This window comes from Rhinopithecus roxellana, chromosome 8 (assembly GCF_007565055.1).
Source record: "Rhinopithecus roxellana isolate Shanxi Qingling chromosome 8, ASM756505v1, whole genome shotgun sequence".
NCBI lineage: Eukaryota > Metazoa > Chordata > Mammalia > Primates > Cercopithecidae > Rhinopithecus > Rhinopithecus roxellana.
Window position 1 is genome coordinate 87,737,053 of NC_044556.1, and position 21,238 is coordinate 87,758,290.

The following is a 21,238-nucleotide window of genomic DNA, read 5'->3' on the forward strand; positions in this document are numbered from 1 at the left end:
GTGACACCTGGCCCTGGCCTCACTTGGCCAGGCTGCCATGCCCCAGCTCGCCTGTGTTACAGCTTGTACCCACATTCGATGGTTCCTGAGCTCCTATACTGTGGCCAGAAAGAATGAGGATACACTGGACGTTGAACAGTAAGGAGGGTGGAGAAGAGTTTTATTGAGTGACGAAAATGGCTTTCAGAGGAGAGGGGACATGGGGTTGGTCCCCCTACCTGAAAGCGGGAAAGTTCCCTGTGTGGTTAGGTCCAGGGCCTTTTATGGATTCAGAATGGGGAGTGTGTGTGACCGGCTTGTGAGTATGCAAAAAAGGTTAAAGCAAAGACACCACTCAAAGGTGGGCATGACAGTGTAGAAAACCAATTAGGAAAGGGTAGGTATATGTAAAATAGGTGAAGGGTGGGGATCAATCAGAGGAAAGTGCGGCAAACAGGAAGACAAGTTCTAAATCCTGTCAGAACTTAACTTGCAGCTTGGCCTTCAGGCTTTAAATTGTCTTTGGCTTGGAGGTGGGGTTTTACCAGGGACCCACCCCTATCTGCCTCAGCATTTGGCTGCCTCCTGTTGCTATCACAACTGCCTTTCCAAAAGTATGACAGTAAGAGAAATCTGACATGTCTGACTCCATCTTGCTTCTAGCCCCACAGGCTGGCTGTCTTTGCTCATTCCTGGGGTAGGCCAAGCTAATTTTGGGATAAATGTAGTTTATAGTTTAAATAATAGCTCTTCCCCCAAACTAAACTGTCCTTGTAAAACTAATGAAAGGCCACCAAGTTAGGAGGATGAGAGAGGCCTGAATTATACATACTTCCCAGCCATTATTCCAGAGGTCATAAGATTTGCAACTTCCCCAATTAATCTTGCAGATAATAGCACTAATACCGAACCTAAGATGGCCTTTTGAGATTTTTTTTTTCAGGTTTTTGCATTTCTGACAACTGGATGGCCCCACTGGGACCCGTGACTCAACCAGTCCTGCAGCCCCCACTCAGAAGGGGACTCAGTGCACGAGTGCTGTTTTCCACATCCCCTATGATCGCTTCGCCTACCAATCAGCATTTTCCCTACCCTAGCCCCCTGCCCACCAAACTATCTTTGAAAAACCCCTAACCTCTAAGACTTCAGCGAGATTGATTTGAGTAATAACTCTGTCTCCTCTGTGGCTGGCTGGCCTTGCGTCAATTAAGTGCTTTCTTTACTGCAATGCCAATGAGACAGGATAGTTCCCTTGACTACTTTGCAGGACTCACAAAGGGGGTGACTCATTTACTCAGCCCCCAGCTCTCAAAGCCTCACAGAAAGGGGAACATGTAGGTGAGTGGGTGCTGGGGCTTCTGGGTGCTGGCAGGAGTAGAACACTGTGTGGCCTCAGGGCAGTGTCTGGGGATGGGTACTTGTGACCTGCCAGATCCCCACAGAGCATGTGTTACAGTGTGCTCTTTTAGTTTTTCCATCCATGAATGGCTTAAGTGTTTAACAGCTCAGTGGAGGGTCAGGGTGACAGCCTTTGTACATACCCTCTTGGTACGTGAGTTCTTGTCTGGCATCCAGGAAGAATCAGGTTGTGTGAATAAACTGAAGGGTGGCGATGTTATGCCCAGACCGTTTATTCCCCAAAGAAGACCACCAGAGTCCAGAGTCAAAGCCAAGCGGCAAGGATCTTTACTGCAAGTTCGAACTTGGTCCCTCTGCTCTACAGCATACAAGAGGGCCCCGAATGATGCATGTGCTCGCTTTTTATAGCCTGATGTAAACAGGATATGTAAGGTTACAGAGAAACAAGGGAATTCTTTTGGTTACAGCATTACAATTGGTTAACATTTTAAGTTATACATTTAGCAGTTTTTTATTGGTTCCCGCGCTTTCAGTAAAACCACTCCACAAACGGTTGTGACCTTATCGGGGACTCTCCAGGTGGTGTTTTTCTAAAGTTGAGACAAATGGAGAAATGTTTGTACTGGGCCCAGGAAGTTGAGACAAATGGAGGAATGTTTGTACTGGGCCCAGGAAGTTGAGACAAATGGAGGAATGTTTGTACTGGGCCCAGGAAGTTGAGACAAATGGAGGAATATTTGTACTGGGCCCAGGACTGAGATATATGGAGGAATGTGTTTGTACTGGGCCCAGGACTGAGATATATGTTTGATTTCTTACATTCCCCCGTTTCTCAGGTACCTCTGGAGTCAATCTTGGGTCTTATAAGTCTGATTCTGTTTCCGCGTTTACAGGTTGGTATTGGGCTCTGAGGATCATGAGCTGTATGGTGTCAAACCTTTTCCTGACAAACTGGCAAAATTCGGTTAATAACACAGGGTCCTATGGTAAACAGAAATAGTAGGCTTAGCAGGGGTCCAAGGAAGGGAGCTAACAGAGAAAACATAGAGGAATTCCACCATTGGTTTGCAGCTGAGGCAAATTGCTGTTTTTTCATTTCTATGCTTAACTTGTTTAACTGTTGGACCCGGTTCTCTACAAGCCCTGATTCATTTATGTAAAAACAACAGTCTTCCTTCAGGAACATACATGTACCACCTTTTTCAGCAGTGAGTAGGTCTAGGGCCCTCCGGTTCTGCAAGGTTACCTGAGCTAGGGATGTGAGCTGTCGCTGAAGGGAGGCAAGGGACTCAGCCGACTCCTCCATAGCAATGGCAAATTGTTGGTACAACTTGTTGCTTTCTATGAGGGTGTGACCTAGGGCTCCCCCTGCCAGTCTGGCCGCAATGAGGGATGAGGTGAGGGAGATTCCTGCAATGAGGGGGAGAAATATGGCTCGTGCAGGTCTCGGTCTAGGGGTTGGGTGAATAGCAGTGCTAGTCCAGTTACCGGTGTACCCCAGGAACTCGCCGGCAGTTAGTAGAGTTAACCGGGGAACTAGTGTGACAGGGAGACACAGTAGGTTGGTAACAGAGGGACCAGATAAGTTCTTAGACAATGTTCCATTATACCAAAAGAATATGCCCGGTGGGGCCCTCAGGTTGGTATTAGGGGGCGTTACAGTGATGTTGCAGAGGCTAGAGTTAGTGCCTGAAAAACAGTAGGGAAACTTCTCCTGACTGGGGTTCCGGTACAGTGGCACATTAAGAATAGGGGCATTTGAGAGATTCCGAAGGTTGTTAGTTTGGGTAAAGGATTCCCATGGCAGAGGGACAGCGGTTAGTGGTGGACGCCCTAGGGTGGCACACAGAAAGCAGCCAGACAAGCTGTGAAGTCCTGTAAGGTTAGCAAGTTCTAATCCTTCTTGTAATAATTCTAACCAGGAGAAAGGACGTAAATCTTGTGTTAGTCTGTCTTCCTGTCATTGGATATCCCCATGGACCAGGGGCCGTACCTGAACTAGGCCACGCCACAGATAGAGGTGACTGCTAGGCCACGTGGAGGAAGAGGAATAGTATACAGCCCCATGTTGAGGCATGGTCCAGCGGGAGTTCCAAGGGTCCTTAACTATCCAAGTATAGATGCCGCCTCTACCTTGCTGGTAGAAGTTCCACCCAGATTGCTCGTCCCACCCTCTGACTGAGTGCATTTTACAGTAACTGTAGGGGCAGCCTGCGTTTTGGTGCCACCAATAGTGTTTACAATTGTACTTAGTCTGATCAAACTCAAAACATATCATTGGTACCACTGGTTTGGCTATCTGAAAACCAGTAAAATTTAGCAAAATTGGGTCACTGCACCCTGTGTAGGGGCAATCAGCACTGGCCAATAACTTCCCGGGCTTATGAGGTTGCCCAGGGTGGGTTCGGTTTTCATAAAGCCAGAATCTCCAGACAAAGGGGTTAGGAACTGGTTTTGTGTCTGCCCCAGCGGCCACTAGGGCGACTAACGTTAGGGTTAGACTACCTAGCTGCATGTTTGCAGTGAGCTATGCTGCTGGCGCAGGGTGAGTTTTAAGGGGTTGTTCTTAGCTTTGTCCACAGTCCACGTGGCCGGTGCTTCAGTTGCCGCCGTGATTGGCCCCAGAAGGTCGGAGGTTGGGTCCACTGGTTTGACGTGGGTGTAGTGGATCCACGACGTGATGCCTTCTACCTTTAGGGTGGTGGGTGTGGTTAGGAGTACCTGGAGTGGTCCCTTCCACCTGGATTCTAAGGTCTCTTGTCGGTGTTGCTTAACCAGGACCCAGTCTCCCGGCTGGTATGGATGGGGTGTCGGTGGGGGACCGGTCTCATATAGTTCCTTCAGCTTGGGCCAGATTTCCTGATGAATTTTCTGCAAGGCTTATAGGGAAAATAAGAGTTCAGAGACATTTTCTGTTTCATATTTGAGCAGATCATCTTTTAGGCTGGGAACCAGGGGTGGGGGTCTGCCATACATGATTTCATAAGGGGTAAGGCCCAGTCTGTAAGGGGTATTACGGGCCCAGAACAGAGTGTAGGGGAGAAGGACCACCCAATTAGTGCCAGTCTCCATAGTCAATTTAGTTAAGGTCTCTTTTAAGGTCCGATTCATCCTTTCTACCTGTCCTGAACTTTGGGGCCTGTAAGCGCAATGTAGTTTCCAATTTGCCCAAGGATGGAAGCCAAATCCTGACTTACCTTAGCAACGAAGGCCGGCCCATTATCTGACCCTAGCTGGATGGGGAAGCCATACCTGGGGAGGATGTCTTCCAGAATTTTCTTTGCTGTAACCTGAGTGGTTTCTCTTTTGGTTGGGAATGCTTCAGTCCACCCTGAAAAAGTATCTACAAAGACAAGTAAGTACCGATACCCGTATTTTCCTGGCTTTATCTCAGTAAAATGTACTTCCCAGTAGATACCGGGCCTGGTTCCCCTGAGCCTTGTTCCCGTTGCAGCCTGGGATTGGGGATAGGCGTTGTTAAGCTGGCAGACTTTGCAGCTTGTCACGATGCTGCTGGCCGTCTCGGCTATATGTCTGATCTTGAGCTTGGAGCGTCTGATCAGGTCTATCATCCGCCGGGCACCTAGGTGGGTGGTTCGGTGGATGTGTTCCAACACTTGTTGTCCTAATTTTTCTGGTAGGATAGTTTGGTCATTAGTATCAGTCCACCACCCATTCTGGATCCGTTTCAGGGGAAGTTTGTCAATCCACTGGAGCTCTTGTTCTGAATAATCAGGGAGATATGGCAAGTCCCGGGGGCCTGGATCAGGGAGCTGGAGTGCAAGGAGTTGGTTGGGAGCCTTTGCCACACTCCTTGCAGTTTGGTCTGCCAGAAAGTTGCCTTGAGCAATTGGAGTGGTTGGTTTCTGATGCCCTGAGCAATGTACAATAGCCAATTTTTCTGGTCTCCATAGGGCTGTTAACAGGGCTAGGATCTCTTGCTTGTTTTTTATCTCTTTTCCTTCAGCCGTTAGTAACCCTCGCTCCCTGTAAATGGCCCCATGTATATGCGCCATAGCAAAAGCATATCGGCTGTCTGTGTATACTGTCAGTTTCTTCTCTGCCCCTAAGGTAAGAGCTTGGGTGAGTGCTATCAGTTCGGCCTTCTGGGCCGATGTCCCCGGGGGCAGGGGTTCCGCCCAAATTACCTTAGTCTCTGAAGTCACTGCTGCTCCTGCATACCTCTGGCCTTGGTGTATGAAGCTGCTTCCATCAGTGAACCAAACGAGGTCAGCGTCAGGAAGTGGGCGGTCCTGCAGGTCCTCTCGAACTCCGTGCACTTGAGCTAGTATCTCGGTGCAATCATGGAGCGGGGCGTCCAGGTCCGGGTTGGGCAGCAGCGAGACAGGGTTTAAGGTTGTTGGGGGCAGGAAAGTAATCCTGAGGGGGTTTAGTAGTAGTCCTTGGTAGTGGGTGAGCCGGGTGTTACTTATCCGTCGATTAGGTGGCTGTTTGAGTACACCCTCGATGGCATGTGGGGTAATGACCCGTAATTCTTGACCCATGACAAGCTTATCAGCATCTTGTACCACCAGGGCCGTGGCTGCGATCATTCGGAGACAAGGGGGCCACCCGGCAGCCACTGGGTCTAATTTCTTCGACAGGTAGGCAACTGGCCTCCGCCAGCGGCCTAAGTTCTGAGTTAGCACCGCCTTGGCAACACCCTTGCTCTCGTCCACGTATAAGTGGAAGGGCTTGGTGACATCAGGTAGTCCCAGGGCGGGCCAGAGAGTAGGGCGGTTTTAATCTGTTGGAAAGCTGACTCGGCTTCTTCTGTCCAATTAAATGGCTGTTGTCCCCATGTTGCCTGATACAAGGGTTTAGCCATCTCTGCGAACCCAGGGATCCATAATCTACAAAATCCCGCCGATTCCAGGAATTCCCTTACTTGTTGGGTGGATTGTGGCCTGGGGATCTGCAGAACAGTTTGCTTCCAGGCGTCTGTTAACCAGCGTTGCCCTCCTCTTAGCAGGTACCCCAGATATGTTACTTCTGGTTTACAGATTTGAGCTTTCTTTGCCGAGGCTCGGTAGCCCAGATCCCCTAGAGCTTGTAAGAGACCCTTGGTCCCTTGGATACAAGCTTCCTGGGTCTCGGCAGCGATCAGGAGGTCATCAACATACTGTAGTAAGGTTATTTCAGGGTGTTTGTGTCGGTACTCACCCAGGTCTTCATGGAGGGCCTCATCGAACAGGGTAGGAGAGTTTTTGAATCCCTGCGGCAGTCTGGTCCATGTCAGTTGGCCACTTATGCCCTTCTCAGGGTCAGTCCACTCGAAGGCGAAGAGCTTTTGGCTCTGAGGGGCTAAAGGCAAACTGAAGAAAGCATCTTTCAAATCTAAAACAGTGTACCATTGATGTTTAGGGTGTAGGGTACTCAGGAGGGTGTATGGGTTCAGCACAGTTGGATGTATGTCCATAACCCTCTTATTGACTTCTCTCAAGTCTTGTACAGGTCTGTACTCTCCGCTATTGGGTTTCTGTACCGGCAACAATGGAGTATATTCCAGGGCGAGTGATAGGGGCGAAGGACCCCTTGGTGGAGGAGCCGGGGTATATGTGGTGCAATTCCTTTCTTGGTCTCTAGGGGCATTGGGTATTGACGTACCCGAACGGGGTCTGCCCCAGGCTTGAGTTCAACAAACAAGGCAGGATGGTGTTTTGCTAGTCCTAAGCCCCCTGTTTCTGCCCAAGCTCCTGGATATTGTTGAAGCCAGGTTGCTATGTCCTGGTCAGGGGCCGCTTGCTCCTGGTGGAGCTGGTACTCATCTTCTAAGTTTATAGTCAGGACCGGCACGGGCTGATTTTGGGAATTGGTCACGATGGGCCCCTCAGGGAGGAAATGGATCTGTGCTCCCATTTTAGTCAGCAGGTCCCTCCCTAGTAAGGGACAGGGGCTCTCAGGGATGACCAGGAAAGAATGGGTTACATTCCTGGCTCCGAGGTTTACTGTTCTTCGTGTCGTCCAGGGGTATTTCTTAATTCCTGTGGCCCCTTGTACCCATGAGGACTTGGAGGATAATTTTCCATTAGTTTTAACTAGGACCGAGTGCTGTGCTCCCGTATCGACAAAGAACTGAACTGGGGACCCCTCCACTTGCAAAGTTACCCTAGGTTCGGGGAGGGGGTCCGAACCCCATCTTCCCTAGTCTTCATCTTGAGTGACTAGTACGGATGTAGACCTAGGGGGTCCCTGTCCTCTGCGTTGTTTCTTTTTAGGGCAGTCCTTCATCCAGTGGCCAGCCTCCTTACAGTAGGCACATTGATCTTTGCTTAGATTATCATGTCTGGGGGACCACCTAGGTTGGGCGTCCTCTGGCTGTAGATGCTCTTTTTGTACTACTGCTGCCAGGACCTTGTTCATTTTTTCAGTGGCCTTAAATTGCTTTTCCTCTGGAGTATCTCTATTATTATAAACTTGCTGGGCTATCTGAAGGAGGTCCTGAATCTGTTTTCCCTCTAAGTCTTCTAATTTCTGGAGTTTCTTTTTAATGTCTGGGACTGCCTGATTTACAAAAGACATTACAACAGCTGCCTGACTTCCTGGGGCCTCTGGGTCTATGGGGGTGTACTGTCTAAAAGCTTCCATTAATCTTTCTAAATAGGTAGCTGGGCTTTCTGTCTTTCCCTGCAGAACAGAGTATACTTTAGCCAAATTAGTGGGCTTGCGAGCAGCTGCCCGGAGACCCGCCATTAGAGTCTGGCGATAAAGGTGTAGCCGCCCTCTACCTTCTGCCATGTTGTAGTCCCACGCCGACCTGGTCAGCGGAAAAGTCGCATTTATGAGGTCGGGGTTGGCAGTCGGTTGACCGTCGTCCCCCAGGACCAACTTTCTAGCTTCTACCTAGATTCTTTCTCGCTCCTCCGTTGTGAACAAAATTTAGAGGAGCTGCTGACAATCATCCCAAGTGGGCTGGTGGGTGAACATGACACTATCTCGTAAAGCCATTAAATCTTTGGGGTTGTCTGAAAACCGGGCACTCTGAGTCTTCCAGTTATACAGATCACTGGTGGAGAATGGCCAGTACTGGAGCCTGGGGATTCCCGTGTCATCTGGGGTCCTATTTCCCAAAGGGGTAGAGCCACTGTGGAGTCAGGCGGCTGGGTGGGGGCTAATCCGCAAAGTGTGCCCTCGCGTCCGCCCCGCCGGCCCTTCAGAGTTACTTTCACTTTCAGTGAGCTTGGGTGCGCTGGCCGCCTCCCGTCCGCCTACTTCCTCCTGCGGCTCAGCCCGGGGGGCTGGGGTCTGGGGCCCGGAGGGGTACGGAGGGGGATCTATGGACAGTGGGTCCCCGCTATCAGGTAAAACAGGATGGGGGGGGCGGTCGGTTGCTTGGATTTTAGCGGCCGAGCAACCAGTGCCTTGCATGGTTCGGGGGCTAGTAGGAAAGGGGACAGCCAAGGGGGCGGGTTCTCAACAAGGTCCTGCCATATGAGAATATATGGGATCTGGTCTGGGTGTCCGGCGCGTCCTGGCAGGAAAACCTTGGATTTTACTCTGGTGATGACAGGAAGACAGAAAGTCCCTTCAGGTGGCCATCCCACGTTAAAGGTGGGCCATTCAGAGCGGCACAGCGTGTTCAGCTTTCCCCTCCTTACCTCTACACTAAGATAATGGCCCCTCGCTTTAACATCTTTAAAATTATTTATGAGGAGAGATAGGGGTGTGCTTTGGGTATTACCCATCTTAAACAGTAGCGCCCGGAGTGGCGTCTGGAACAGGTACTGCAAGGGAAAGTGAGTTGCTGGAACAGGTCCTGCAAGGGAAAGTGAGTTGCTGGAACAGGTTCTGCAAGGGAAAGTGAGTTGCTGAATATCGACAACAAGTTATGTCAGTCGCGAGTGCGCTCCAGAAATCTGGATCAGAATTAATTCAGTCAAGAATCAGATGAGAGCCAGGGGACGTCTCCCACCGGTCTCCGCTGGCCGTCCTATAGCGCGTCCGCCAGGACTATGTCAGCTTTCAGCTTCAGTTACAGACCTCGCGAGTCACAGATACAGGTTCAGAACAGACACAGACAGACAAACGGGGACGAGCCGGCTCACCTATCAGCAGATCGATCCTAGTAGATCCGTTGACCAGGGGTCTGGTGGGCTTGGGGAATCCCGGATGAGCCCCCAGATGTTATGCCCAGACCGTTTATTCCCCGAAGAAGACCACCAGAGTCCAGAGTCAAAGCCAAGCGGCAAGGATCTTTACTGCAAGTTCGAACTTGGTCCCTCTGCTCCACAGCATACAAGAGGGCCCCGAACGATGCATGTGCTCACTTTTTATAGCCCGATGTAAACAGGATATGTAAGGTTACAGAGAAACAAGGGAATTCTTTTGGTTACAGCATTACAATTGGTTAACATTTTAAGTTATACATTTAGCAGTTTTTTATTGGTTCCTGCGCTTTCAGTAAAACCACTCCACAAACGGTTGTGACCTTATCGGGGACTCTCCAGGTGGTGTTTTTCTAAAGTTGAGACAAATGGAGGAATGTTTGTACTGGGCCCAGGAAGTTGAGACAAATGGAGGAATGTTTGTACTGGGCCCAGGAAGTTGAGACAAAAGGAGGAATGTTTGTACTGGGCCCAGGAAGTTGAGACAAATGGAGGAATGTTTGTACTGGGCCCAGGACTGAGATATATGGAGGAATGTGTTTGTACTGGGCCCAGGACTGAGATATATGTTTGATTTCTTACAGCGAACGCAGAGGATTTTATTGAGTGGTGGAAGTGGCTCTTAGTGGGATGGGGATCTAGAAAGGGGATGGAGTGGGAAGATGGTCTTCCCCTGGAGTTTGGCTGTTCCCAGTCGAACTTCTCTCCAACCATAGTCTCCCATGTCCAGCTGCATCTTCTCCTCTTGACATTCAGACACTTCTTCTCTTCTCTCCTTCTCTGCTGCACCTCTACCAGTGGAGCTTGGAGTATTTATAAATACAGGATGGGGGGAGGGTGGGCCAGGCTGGTTTTGGAAAAGGCAACATTCAGGCGGGAAAACGTAAGTACATGTTCTCACTTTGGGCTACAGGTCCTGGCTTGAGGGTGTCACCCTTGCTGGGGACTGCACTCTCCTTTTTTTTTTTTTTTGTTTTTGAGATGGAGACTTGCTCTGTCGCCTAGGCTGGATTTCAGTGGCGCAATCTCGGCTCACCGCAACCTCCACCTCCTAGGTTCACGCCATTCTCCTGCCTCAGCCTCCCGAGTAGCTGGGACTATAGGCGCTCGCCACTATGCCTGGCTAATTTTTTGTTTTCTTTAGTAGAGATGGGGTTTCACTGTGTTAGCCAGGATGGTCTCCATCTCCTGACCTCGTAATCCACCCGCCTTGGCCTCCTTAAGTGCTGGGATTACAGGCATGAGCCACTGCGCCTGGCCTGGACTGCACTCTTCTACCTGGTATTTCCCGTCCTCCTATCCATGGTGGCTCCATCCCACTAAGAGCCATTTCCACCACTCAATAAAATCCTCCACATTCGCCACCCTTCAGTTCATTTACACAACCTGATTCTTCCTGGATGCCAGACAAGAACTCGGTAACAAGAGGGTGCGTACAAAGGCTGTCATCCTGACCCTCCACTGAGCTGTTAAACACTTAAGCCATGGTCTCAGTGAGTTGATTTGTTTGTGCAGTGGGCAGGAGGAACCTGTTGGGCAGTTACACTGGGATGTCTCAGGAGGAACCAGTGTGGACCCAGGACCAATGGCAGAGGGAGGTGCAGCCAGGTGCTTTGGTGCTATGAAAGTCTCCCAGAAGTTTTTCCCAATTTTGTGGGGAGCCCCAGTGAAGGCTGATACTGAATTTCCTGCCAGTCAAGCAGAAAGGGGGCTCAAAGTTAGATTTTAGTTATTTTAAAGAAAAAGGTGATTTAGCCAGCACACACAAATCTGCAATTCATAGCTTCCCACACACGTGAATGTGTGCCAAGCAAGTTAAATAAACACAACCCTAAGCCAAACAGTGCCAACTTAGGTATACAGGAGCATGCAGAGCAACAGACATTGGCTGGCAGTGAATTAAGTCCCTGGGCCTCCACACAGCTGGACTGGCCCTCGGTCCTTTCCAATGGTACGGACTATAATTAAAAGAAAATGGTGGGAGGCAAGTCTCAGCCATTTTTAGAAGTTGATTTTGCCAAGGTTAAGGACACACCCAAGAAAAAGGGACACATAACCACTGGAACATCTGTGGTCCTTGCTTTTCCCAGAGGGTCTGGGGGCTTCAATATTTAAAGGGAAAAGAGCAGGCAGCAGGGGGAAGAAGAAGAAGAAAAAAGGGAGGGTAGATAAAAGAGGCAAGCGGTTGCATTCCTTTGAGTCTTTTGATTAGCTTTACTGAATCCACATTTTTCATTTGAAAGGAGTGATAGGGAAAGAGTCAATTATGCATTCCTCTGGTGCTCAGTGGAATCTGCATTTTTACATAAGATAAAATAATCACAGAGTGCAGGAAGCAATCAGATATGCATTTGTCTCAGGCAGATGAAGGGATGACTTTTAGGTCTGTTCATGGTCCCTTACCTGTAAAAGTAAGTGGTTAATTTGCATTGTCAGGGTGAAATTTAACAGAACTGCTTTAGGGTAAAAGTCTTGCGGCCTACAAGGAGTTTCCTCCTGAGCAAAAGGTGAGGGAGGTATGTAGCTATCTATTCCAGGAAGAAAATGGGAGATTGGTGTGTGACCCAGTTCCTAGCTTGCCCTTCATCCTTTGTGTGACCCAGTTCCCACTAAGTCCTTCAGCTTAGTGAGTTTCTGGTCCTGAGATTTTATTTTCCTTTCACAGCACTCAAAAATTTTAAAAAGTTATTGTGCAATAAATTACACGCAAGAAAAGGGTTAACATGTCCTGGTGTTAGCAGTTAGGGAATGTATCCAAGTCAGGCGGCACCAAAGTATGGGTCTGCAGCAACCTCAATTCTTGCCTCCTCAGAAGAAATAAAAGAAGACATTCATACAGCCAACAGACACATGAAAAAATGCTCATCATCACTTGCCATCAGAGAAATGCAAATCAAAACCACAATGAGATACCATCTCACACCAGTTAGAACGGCAATCATTAAAAAGGCAGGAAACAACAGGTGCTGGAGAGGATGTGGAGAAATAGGAACACTTTTACACTGTTGGTGGGATTGTAAACTAGTTCAACCATTATGGAAAACAGTATGGCAATTCCTCAAGGATCTAGAACTAGATGTACCATGTGACCCAGCCATCCCACTACTGGGTGTATACCCAAAGGATTATAAATCATGCTGCTATAAAGACACATGCACACGTATGTTTATTGCGGCACTATTCACAATAGCAAAGACTTGGAATCAACTCAAATGTCCATCTGTGACAGACTGGATTAAGAAAATGTGGGACATATTCACCATGGAATACCATGCAGCCATAAAAAACGTTGAGTTTGCGTCCTTTGTAGGGACATGGATGCAGCTGGAAACCATCATTCTTAGCAAACTATCAAAAGAACAGAAAACCAAACACCGCATGTTCTCACTCATAGGTGGGAACTGAACAATGAGAGCACTTGGACTCGGGAAAGGGAACATCACACACCAGGGCCTATCATGGGGAGGGGGAGGGGGGAGGGATTGCATTGGGAGTTATACCTGATATAAATGACCAATTGGTGGGTGCTGACGAGTTGACGGGTGCAGCACACCAACATGGCACAAGTATACATATGTAACAAACCTGCACATTATGCATATGTACCCTAGAACTTAAAGTATAATAAAAAATAATAATAATTTAACCAAGGGGCATAAGGCAGAAGGAGATACTGAGGCAGGCTTCAGAGTAGGAGTGAACGTTCATTAAAAAGCTTTAGAGCAGAAAGAGGGCCAAGCTGACGACTTGGGCCAGTCAAGGGTACAGTTTGACCTTTGATTTGGGGTTTTGTATGTTGGCATACTTCTTGGGAGTTGCATCCCTTCTCCCCTTGTAGCAGGATGAGCCGCAGACAAAACCCCTCAGACACTGAGTTACACAAGGAAGGGCTTTATTCGGCTGGGAGCGTCAGCAAGACTAATGTCTCAAAAACCGAGCTCCCAAAGCAAGCAATTCCTGTCCCTTTTAAGGGCTCACAACTCTAAGGGGGTCCACATGAGAGGGTCGTGATCAATTGAGCAAGCAGGCGGTACGTGACTGGGGGCTGCATGCACCTGTAATCAGAATGGAACAGAACAGGACAGGGATTTTCACAATGCTTTTCTATATAATGTCTGGAATCCACAGATAGCATAACCAGTTAGGTCAGGGTCGATCTTTAACCATGCCCAGGGTGCGGCGCTGGGCTGTCTGCGTGTGGATTTCATTTCTGACTTTTAGTTTTTACTTCTTCTTTCTTTGGAGGCAGAAATTGGGGATAAGACAATATGAGGGGTGGTCTCTTCCCTTACCCTGATGCTTCCCTTTACAGATAGTCCCTGACTTAATGACTGTTCATCTTAAGATTTTTCAACTTCAACTTCACAATGGTGCCAAAGCAATACATTCAATAGATACTATATTTCAAGTACCCATAAAATCATTCTGTTTTTCACTTTTGGTGCAGCATTTAATAAATGACATGAGATATTCAATACTTTGTTATAAAATAGGTTTTGTGTTAGATGATTTTGCCCAATTGTAGGCTAATGTAAATGTTCTGAGCATATTTAAGGTAAGTTAGGCTAAGTTATAACGTGTGACAGGTTTGATGTATTAAATGCATTTTGATGTACACTATTTTCAATTTACAAAGGGTTTACTGGGATGTAACCCTATCATTAGGAGCATCTGCGATATGGTTTGGTTCTGTGTTCCCACCCAGATCTCATCTTGAATTGTAATCTCCACATGTCGAGGGATGAATCTGGTGGGAGATGACTGGATCACAGGGGTGGTTCTCCCCCTGCTATTCTCCTGATAGTGAGTTCTCACAAGATCTGATGGCTTAAAAGTGTTTGGCAACTCCCCCCTCATTCTCTCTCTCTTTCTCTCTCCTGCTGCCATGCAAGATGTGCCTTGCTTCCCTGTTGCCTTCTGCTGTGATTGTAAGTTTCCTGAGGCCTCCCCAGCCATGCTGAACTGTGAGTCAATGAAATCTCTTTCCTTTATAAATAACCCAGTCTCAGGTAGTATCTTTATAGCAGTGTGAAAACAGACTAATACAAATTGTATTTGCCTTCACCTTCAATAAACAGAGGTATTGTTATATATTAGGAAAAGGCAGAAAATCAAAACTAATTTATGTATAACAACTCAGGAGGAGCAGGAATAGGTTAAGAATAGGTCAGGAAAACATGGAACATTCAGGCTTACTTACAAGCAGAGAAAAAGTGTGATGTAATTTGCCTTAGGTTGCTACTTTGTCTATGAACTTTCCCTGATCATACTAACCCCAAAGCACTGTCTCTCTTATACACCAAGTTGTCAGCAGAACTTGGGGCCCCTGGAATTTGTATTAGGCTGTTGGTAACAGAAAACCTGACTATAGCAATGTAGCAAAAATGTGAACTGGTTGTTCAAAAGCTGCTCAAACCCCCCTTCCTTTGCCTTTCTATTTTATAAAGGCTGAAATGAGAAAACACTCACCTTTTCAGATTCACTTGTAACTAGGTAGTGGTGGCCAAATGTCAGAGTTCTGACCAATGAGATGTAGCAGATCTCTGGAGAGGGCTTCCTTTACTCTTCCCCAAAAGTTATGCCTTCAGAATGGGAGAACAAAATCCACATACTGAGGCTAGCAAGTCAGGAAGGCAAAAGAGCTTGGGACATTAATAGTGTCTTGGCCCTGCTACACTGGCCATAAACTGATTATCTCAATTTCCTCTCACATCAGGATCCCTACCCCCATTAAACCATGACATCAGTTAAGAATTGTGTTCACCCATAAGTAACAGAATGCCTTACTTCTATAGGTTAAAAAAAAATGAGAAGTTTTATTGTCTCTTTCAACAAGAAGTCAGGGAATAGGAAGTTAAAGCCTGGTAGAGTGGCTTGATCATGGTGTCAGTGACCTTTGCCCTCTGTATCTTCTTAGCTTTCCCTTCTTAATGCGCTGGTTTCCTCCTTATGGTCACAGGATGGCTGCTGTACCTCCAGGTATCAGGTCTGCGTTTCAGGCAAAAAGAAATATTATCTAAAGAGTTCAAACGTGTCATATGGCCTCTCCTGGCTGCATGGCGGGTGGGGAAAAAAATCAAGTAATTGGCTTTTCAATGTCTACAGTAGAGAAAACAATGTAGGTTGGTCACTCCACCCAACATCCATTCCCAATCACCTTCTCCCTTGCCTTCCTCTACTGTGTCACTAGTACTTTTTGATTTTTTAAACACTGCCTTGTGAAGGAATTACTGCCTCACCAATTAGACTAGAAACCTTGTGGATCCCTGACAGTGCCCAGAACTATGGACACTAAAATATTTTGAAATAACGATCAGTAACTGCCTGGGGTTCTTATTTTCTGAAGTTTTGCAGTCGCCTTTGCCAATATATCATTCTGTAACTAATAAAACAAGGCAAAGCAGGACCCGGTAAATGGCAAGAAAAGCAGTGGCTGAAAGTCACAGTAGTAGGATAATGGATTCCATTTTTAAATTTGAAATTTTATTTTGATGTAGAGACTCTCAGATGCTGCTCTAGAGAATTCAGACCAGTTCTCCCACTGAGCACAACTTACAAAGCTGAATGAAATATAAAAACATCTTCTTGAAAGCATCAAAGACCTAATAAGAGAGTAAGGAATTACTGGGGTCAAAATCTGAGAGTGATTCAGAATCTAGAGGGGTTGGTTTAGCTCTTGGGGCCATTTTTTTTTTCTCGGGGCATTTCTTAATCTTGAGGAGGTGGCTGAGAGACTGAGCTATGCCTTTAGTATTCTGTGGGGTTAGGGGCAAAAGTCAGAATCCAAGGACCATCAAGGGTTGGGACTTGATAAGCCCTGTGTTTTGACTTGAGATCCAGAAGGACTGCTCCATGTGAGTAAGGCTGAACCAGAAATAAAGCAGCCCTCACACAGACCACAGTTATCTTGGTCATCCTGGAAAATCTCAAATGCTGAATTTGGATTAAGGTAATCCTGGAGCACTAGGCTCTCCTAGACACCTGGCAAAAGAAGTTGAAAATCCCCCCTAGAGATAGATAACATCATTTTAGGCCTCAAATGCCGGTAAGAAAATTTTTCAAAACAAGGTTGGCACAGTAAAAAATCTAGTAGATGGATAAGAAGCGCGGACTCCATAAACAAGAACCAGCAGAAACAAAAGAGCAGATCGGTCCCAAAGGGACTCAAAATTCTTGAATTCTTAAATTTTCCTTTGATATTATCTCATTGTTTTCGTGTCATGAAATTTTTTACAGTATAATTACAACAATGAAAAGAAATGAGCTATATAAAATAAAAAGCAAAACAAAACAGCTAGAAAGAAATATACCAGGATCGTGTTGGTCGTATCTGACAGCAGCAAACTGTAGTGTTTATCTTTTTCATTTTTATATTTTCCAAATGATTTTATATTTTGGAGATAGGATCTCGCTTTGTCACCCAAGCTGGGGTGCAGTGGCATGATCACAGCTCACTGTGCCTCGACCTCTTGGGCTCAAGCAATCCTCCGGCCTCAGCCTCCCGAGTAGCTGAGACTACAGGTGTGCACCACCATGCCTGGCTAATTTTATTTTAATTTTTGTAGAGACAGGGTCTTAATTATGTTGCCCAAGCTGATCATGAACTCCTGACCTTAGGGAATCCACCTGCCTCAGCCTCCCAAAGTGCTGGGATTACAGGTGTAAGCCATGGTGCCTGGCCTCCAAATTTTCTTTAATGACAATTTATACTAGAAGAAATACTTATGTAAAAGAGAAAGCAACATAGGGTATAACCCAGAGCAGGGCTACATTTGTAGGCATTCAACTTCTACAGCTGTCCAGGGTCTTGTGCTCAGAAGGGCCTCATGCTTGGCTTAATGCGCTGCTGTTGCTGTCTTGAAATTCTTAATTTTTAAACAAGAAGCTTGATATAGTTTGGGTATTTGTCCCTGCCCAAATCTCATGTTGAAATGTAATCCCCAGTGTTGGGGGTGGGGCCTGGAGGGAGGTGTCTGGGTCATGGGGGTGGATCCCTCATGGCTTCATGCTGTCCTTGCAATAAAGACAGTGTTCTTGCAAGATCTGGTTATTTAGATGTGTGTGGCACTTCCCCACAACCCTCTCTTGCTCTTGCTTTTGCCATGTGATATGCCTGCTCCTGCTTCACTTTCCATCATTAATATAAGCACCCCTGAGGCCTTCCCCAAAGCCGAGCAGATACTGGTGCCATGCACAACCGTGAGCCAATTCAACTTGTTTTCTTTATAAAGTACTCAGCCTCAGCCTTTTTGTTTGTTTGTTTGTTTTGTTTTTGTTTGTTTTTTTTAGACAGGGTCTGGCTCTGTTGCCTAGGCTGGAGTGCAGTTGCACGAACACAGCTCACTGCACCCTTGACCTCCTGGGCTCAAGCAATACTCTCACCTCAGCCCTGCAAGAAGCTGGGACTACAGGTGCATGCCACCACACCTGGCTAATTTTTATATTTTTTGTAGAGATGGGGTTTCTGCCATGTTGCCCAGGCTGGTTTCAAATACCTAAGCTCAGGTGATCTGCCCACCTTGCCCTCCCCAAGTACTGGGATTACAGGCATGAGCCACCATGCCTGGCCAGGTATTTCTTTACAGCAATGCAAGAATGGCCGAATACAAAGTCCCACATTTTCATTTTGCACTTGGCCCTCCAAAGTATGTAGCCAGTCCTGACCCAGAGGCAATAAAATGTTGACCAATTCATTGCTCTGGTCAACAGTCTCTGGATTTGCTCTAGTTTCTCCACTTCTCACTGAAAGGCATCTAGTTTCTAAACTGGAGGGAGATATGAGGCCAGGCACTGTGGTGCACACCTATAAACCCAGCACTTTGGGAGGCCAAGGCTGGAGGATTGCTTAAGGCCAGGAGTTTCGGACCAGCCTAGCCATATATTGAGACCTATGTCTGCAAACAAAACAAAACAAAAATTATCTGGGTTTGGTGGTGCATGCCTGCAGTCCTAGCCAGGAGTTTGAGGCTGCAGTGAGCTATGATAGCACCACTGCACTCCAGCCTGGGCAACACAGCAAGACTCTGTCTTCAAAAAAAAAAAATAAAATAAATGGAAGGGCAGGGCATGGTGGCTCACGCCTGTAATACCAGCACTTTGGGAGGCTGAGGTGGGTAGATCACGAGGTCAAGAGATCGAGACCATCCTGGCCCACATGGTGAAACCCTGTCTTTACTAAAAATACAAAGATTAGCTGGGTGTGGTGGTGAGTGCCTGTAGTCTCAGCTACTTGGGAGGCCGAGGCAGGAGAATCGCTTGAAGCCGGGAGGCAGAGGTTGCAGTGAGCTGAGATCACGCCATGCACTCCAGCCTGGCGACAAAGTGAGACTCCATCTCATAAATAAATAAATTAAATAAATAAATAAATTGAAGATGTGGCCAAACAGTTGCAGGAATGTTGGGGCACACTAGAAAGAACCCAGGATTAGGAATCTGCAGACAGGATTCCAGTTCTGTCACTAGAAAGCTGTATCTCTAGCTTGCTGGAATTCATCCCTTCCAGCTCTCAAGACATCGGAATCACAGCTGTGAACAGGAAAGCTAGCACACCAAAGTCAGAATCAAGCAATAGTTATTTATCTAGTTCCCACCCTGTGCAAGGTACCGGGTGTTCTAAGATTCACTCCAATCCATGAGGTGCGTCTAGTCTTTCACCGAGATTTGCCAGTGGTCTTTCAGGATATTTCTCCTTGCTTTCTGGATCTGATGACTTATCTGAAACTGAAGTTCTATCTGGAATGACTGGACCTCTTTCACTGCAGTGTCAGAAATCTCTTGTAAAGTAAGCATGGTGAACTTCCAAGATGCTGGGCCACTAGGGGAAAGGGTGCAATTAATAATCCCTACCATTTATTGGATGTATACCAAGTGCCAGGCTGTGTGCTAGGTTTTTTACTTGTGTTCCCTTTTAATCCTTTGAAATGGCTTGACTCTACTCTTATTTATGTTTTTCTGATAAGGAAACTAAGGATTAACGAGGTTAGGTAACGAGGAGCTGGAAAACGTTCTACTTCCCAAAGCATCCGCTTGACAATTCCACTAGACCACCACCAATACCACCGAGCCCTCGTTGCTTCCTCTTCAGCCCAGAATAGTCCACCAAGTCCACGTTTCCCTAATCCCAAGGTCGGATGGCTGAGTAGGGTAGAGAATGCAACGGAAGGACGCTAATGGAGAATTTTGCAGGGTCTGGGAGCAGAGCAGTAAACGCAGTCCAAAGCACTGAGTATGCTACAGTTTGGTAAAATCCACCTACAGTTTGGTAAAATCCACCCAAGCAGCTTTGGGATCCAAGGCTTGTACTGTATCCCCAACCAACACTAGGCAACGCCCCAAGTCCTCACACTTCCCACTCCGATAGGCGAAACTGCAAGAACCGGGAGGGGCGGCTGCCGCGTTTAGGCGCGAGGCACACACCATACCCTTCCGCAGCTTCCCACCTCCTCCAGACGCACGTGTTTAAAGAGTCCCTGCTCCAACCGGTCCCGCCCCACCTCCGCTCGGCCTCCAGCCCTGCCGGTACTGCTGGCTTCAAGTTTCCTCCGAGAGGCGGGCGCGCACAGCTGCAGTGGTGGCGGCAGCGGCCACCAAACGTCCGGCCGCGCTTCGCCACCCACCTTTCCTCAGCTCCCGGCCCTGCAGTCTCCGCCCGCCGAGGAGGGCGCGCTCAGTGGAGCAGGAGTCCAGGGTGGGGCGCCGAGAGGAGGGAATCCCGGGTCACACCGCTACAGTTCTCGCAGTGGCAGAGGCGGCGGCGGCGGCGGCGGCGGCGGCAGCGGCGGCAGCGGCGGCAGCAGCAGCAGGTGGAGCGAGCTACAGCGCTTGGCCTGAAACCCGCCGCTACAGCCACCCGGGCGGGAGCTGGCCCGCTGAGTGGAGCCAGTGCCCACCCAGGCCCGTCCCCCGGTTTCCGGGACACTTGGGTTGCCAAGGCCGGCTGGCCAGAGTCGCGGTTGGGGACTGGCGCGCCCCGGAGCGCACGGCTGAGCTGGAAGCCGCGTCTGGGGCTCAGGACCAACTGAACCTACCTCATCCCGGCTACCTAAAGACCCCTTCTCTCGGGAAAGAGCGCTGCCGGCTGTGGGATTTGGGAGGAGCTCGGAGGCCCCCCAGGCACCTCGCTGGACACTATCCGTTTGCGCCCCCGTGGCGCTGGAGGGTCCGGAGCGGAGCGCTGGTCTCTCTTCTGCGGTTTAGTGGCGGAAAGCAGAGAGCTCTTCCTGGGACGGACGGGACCTCCTCCCTTGGTCCTCCGTGGAGTCCTTGCATCGCTTGTCGTGTTGGTCTCGAGGGGCTCACAGCTTGACACTAATTTGCAGGTGTTCGCTGCTGATTTGGTTTCGTCTTCGATTTGGGGACAGTTCCCGCCAACGACACTCGACACACATTTCCCTGTCTTCGTCGGAGGGCCGGGTCTGGGGTCGCCGGAGCCTGCGGGAATCCAGCGCCTATTCGCTGACCCTGGAGTCGCTCCGCTAGCTGTGCGCCCTCCTGGGCATTAGCCTAGAGAAGAGCGTGCAGACGCGGCTCCTTTGAGGGAGTGCGGACCTCGAGGGAGGCATCGGGCTCCTAGGGGCTTCTTGGCGTGTGTGGTGGGATTGGGGTCAGCCGGCCATGGCCTTCACTTTCGCTGCGTTCTGCTACATGCTGTCTCTGGTGCTGTGCGCTGCGCTCATCTTCTTCGCCATCTGGCACGTGAGTAACCCTCTTTGGTCTCTCTTTTTTCGCCCCAATTTCGCTAAATTTCCCCTATTTCACCCCACTTTTTCCACCTTGCGGGCGTGGGCGGACCGGGA

General features: G+C 48.4%; 1 protein-coding gene across 11 annotated transcripts in view; it reads left to right on the plus strand.

Annotated features, from left to right (window-relative positions):
- Positions 1 to 21,238, plus strand: part of CNIH3 (cornichon family AMPA receptor auxiliary protein 3) — a 372,243-nt gene that overhangs the window by 201,137 nt on the left and 149,868 nt on the right. For 2 of the 11 annotated variants that reach the window (XM_030937102.1, XM_030937101.1), the window contains exon 1: positions 20,179 to 21,137. The exons of the other annotated variants lie outside the window; for them this stretch is intronic. In XM_030937102.1, coding sequence (XP_030792962.1) covers positions 21,057 to 21,137 — 81 coding nt within the window. In that variant the 5' untranslated portion in view covers positions 20,179 to 21,056. Of the gene's footprint in view, positions 1 to 20,178; positions 21,138 to 21,238 lie in introns of those variants that run through there. 11 annotated transcript variants of the gene reach the window in all.